A 2185-nucleotide genomic window follows, 5' to 3' on the forward strand; every position below is an offset into this window, starting at 1 on the left:
TAAGGAAGACTATGATACTGGTAAAGATGGTACTGCCATGGTTTCTTTCAAGGTTGAATTTGACCAGGTTGATAAATTAGAGGATGCTATCAAATCAAACTGTAGACGAGACCTTGTCTTTTACAAAAATTGTAGTTAAGTTGAAGCATTTTTATGTAATAATAATGATCTCTACAGAATGTTGTGAAAGATGAAGCAGATTCTTCTTTTTTTTAAGCGACAGAATGAGAGTGCCTTGTGCGATATGTATGAGCTGTTTCAAAATATTTTACTTATGATGATATTATATATTATATATAGCCTACTAGTTTCAGTCTTTTGAGTTGCAGAGCAGAGGTCGAGCCAAAAATAAATTAACACAAGGGAGAAAGCTGTATATTACACAAGGAGCTGGCTCATGGAAGCAACAACACAGAGGACCACGACATCAAAAACAACATAAAAGAATAAGAAACAGTACATATATATATGTGTATACAAACCCCACGCAAAGAGACAAGGATAATAAATCTGTGACAGCTAAAAGAGCTAGCTTGTCACTTTTTTTTCTTTTTACTTTGAAGGTGGTGGAGTGAGGAAAGGAATGTTGAAAGGAAAGTTAAAGGGAATGTTGCTGGGAATAATAGGGAAGCTGACCTGTGGAATGTTTGGGATTGTGGGCTGCACTGGGTTGGGCAATGAAGGTATCTGTGTGCTCGGCATTGGTGGCAACCCGGTGGGCTGTGGTAGAGTTGGTTGTGGCTGTGGTAGGGTTTGTTGTGCTGGAGTTGGTAGAGAAGGAAACGGCGGCATAGTTGTTTTGGGCAGAGGTGGGACTGTTAAAGCTGGAGGCTGAGTCGCTGGTGTTGACTGGAGAAGGTGACGATGAGCAGATAGGCCTGTGAAGAAGCTTGTGAATGCAAGTGCAATGACTAGAGATGTTACAAAGGAGTTCTTGAGAGGAGCCATGGTGCTAATACTACTACTGCTGTATTGTGTGTGCTTTGACTAGTTCTTGTTGGTTTTAAGTGAGGAAGAGACTTGTGCTGGAAACCTCTATTTATAAAATAAAAAACGGTTTTCATCAGATTTTGGTGAGAAGTAGGTGGAAAAAGTTTGAAGAGTTATATGTTGGTTCAACTTATTTGTTTCCCAGACGAAAGCTATCTACTAGAAGCAACCATGGGACTTGATATCAAAAAGGAACAATTGGGTAAGAAAATGATGGCAACAATCTTCGGCTGATTCATATTTTGATATATCATTCACACATCTTTGAAGATAATTATGGTTTATTTTGCAGATATGTGATGCAATCCCAAGAAAAAAGTTGCAGCACTTTGATTCATATATAGACATTGTAAGTATCCATAACACTTGGGGCTTTTATATACCTTTTACATCTACCTTCTCTAATGGACTAGGCGAAACAGAGATGTACAAGTATATAAAAAAAAAAAACAAAATACTCATTGCTGTTGGGTCAACAACGATCCTTTATTGTTGTTGTTTTTTAGCCTCTGATGAAGATTTACCATTCACTACAGGTTTCAACGATTTCTTGAGCTTAACCAATCCTTCATTCCCATTTACACCTTGAACAAACAAGGCACACTTGGTTCTGCCACCTACTGTCATGATCTCAGCTCTCACCGCCTTTGTTTTGGCTGCCTTCAGCGACTCTGCAACCTCCGACATTAGCCCTTCTCTGTCGCTACAACTGAACACCACTCTTGCCAAGTCTCTGTTGTTATTACAGTGACCCAATCTCAAGCTGTCTTCTAAAGATGGTGTGGTTGGTATGTCCTGAACCATCTTTTTCAATTCATTGAAGTACCTGACAGTCTCTCCAAGCACAGATGCTTTATCGTGCTGTTTAGTTTCATTAAACATAATAATAATGAAAAGTGTTAATTTCTGTGGCTTTATATGTCTTTTTTTGTGTAATTGGATGCAGAGCTATAAACTTACTTTGACCAAGTTTGGAAGAATAGTGCGGAGAGTTGCAAATTGGCAGTTAATTCTAAGCCGTCTTCTTCTCTCTGCATCACTATGTTTCTTTGCAGCAGCTTCTTTTGATTCGGTTTTCGATTTTGGCTTTGTTGTGGCTGAGAAACCTCTGGAGAACAGCTTGCTGCTTGTGGCTGCGGCTGCACCTGCGAAGAAAACATTTCTTCCCATTGTTGTTGAATACGCTGTTGGTTTG

General features: G+C 39.2%; 3 protein-coding genes across 3 annotated transcripts in view; 1 reads left to right on the plus strand and 2 right to left on the minus strand.

The window, feature by feature from the left end:
• The window catches only part of LOC104720951 (IMPACT family member in pol 5'region-like), a 2189-nt gene extending 1946 nt beyond the window's left edge, over positions 1-243 (plus strand). Inside the window, exon 5 of the mRNA XM_010438847.2 lies at positions 21-243. Coding sequence (XP_010437149.1) covers positions 21-139 — 119 coding nt within the window. The 3' untranslated portion in view covers positions 140-243. The remainder of the gene's footprint in view (positions 1-20) is intronic.
• The window catches only part of LOC104720950 (cornifin alpha-like), a 1834-nt gene extending 645 nt beyond the window's left edge, over positions 1-1189 (minus strand). The window contains exon 1 of the mRNA XM_010438846.2: positions 637-1189. Coding sequence (XP_010437148.1) covers positions 637-948 — 312 coding nt within the window. The 5' untranslated portion in view covers positions 949-1189. The remainder of the gene's footprint in view (positions 1-636) is intronic.
• On the minus strand, positions 1470-2160 carry LOC109125033 (transcription factor bHLH131-like). The gene is made up of 2 exons (XM_019231723.1): positions 1951-2160; positions 1470-1851 (listed from the first exon to the last, which is right to left on the minus strand). The coding sequence occupies exons 1-2, from the start codon at positions 2158-2160 to the stop codon at positions 1477-1479; spliced, it is 585 nt and encodes a 194-aa protein (XP_019087268.1). The 3' UTR covers positions 1470-1476.

This window comes from Camelina sativa, chromosome 11 (assembly GCF_000633955.1).
Source record: "Camelina sativa cultivar DH55 chromosome 11, Cs, whole genome shotgun sequence".
Lineage (NCBI taxonomy): Eukaryota > Viridiplantae > Streptophyta > Magnoliopsida > Brassicales > Brassicaceae > Camelina > Camelina sativa.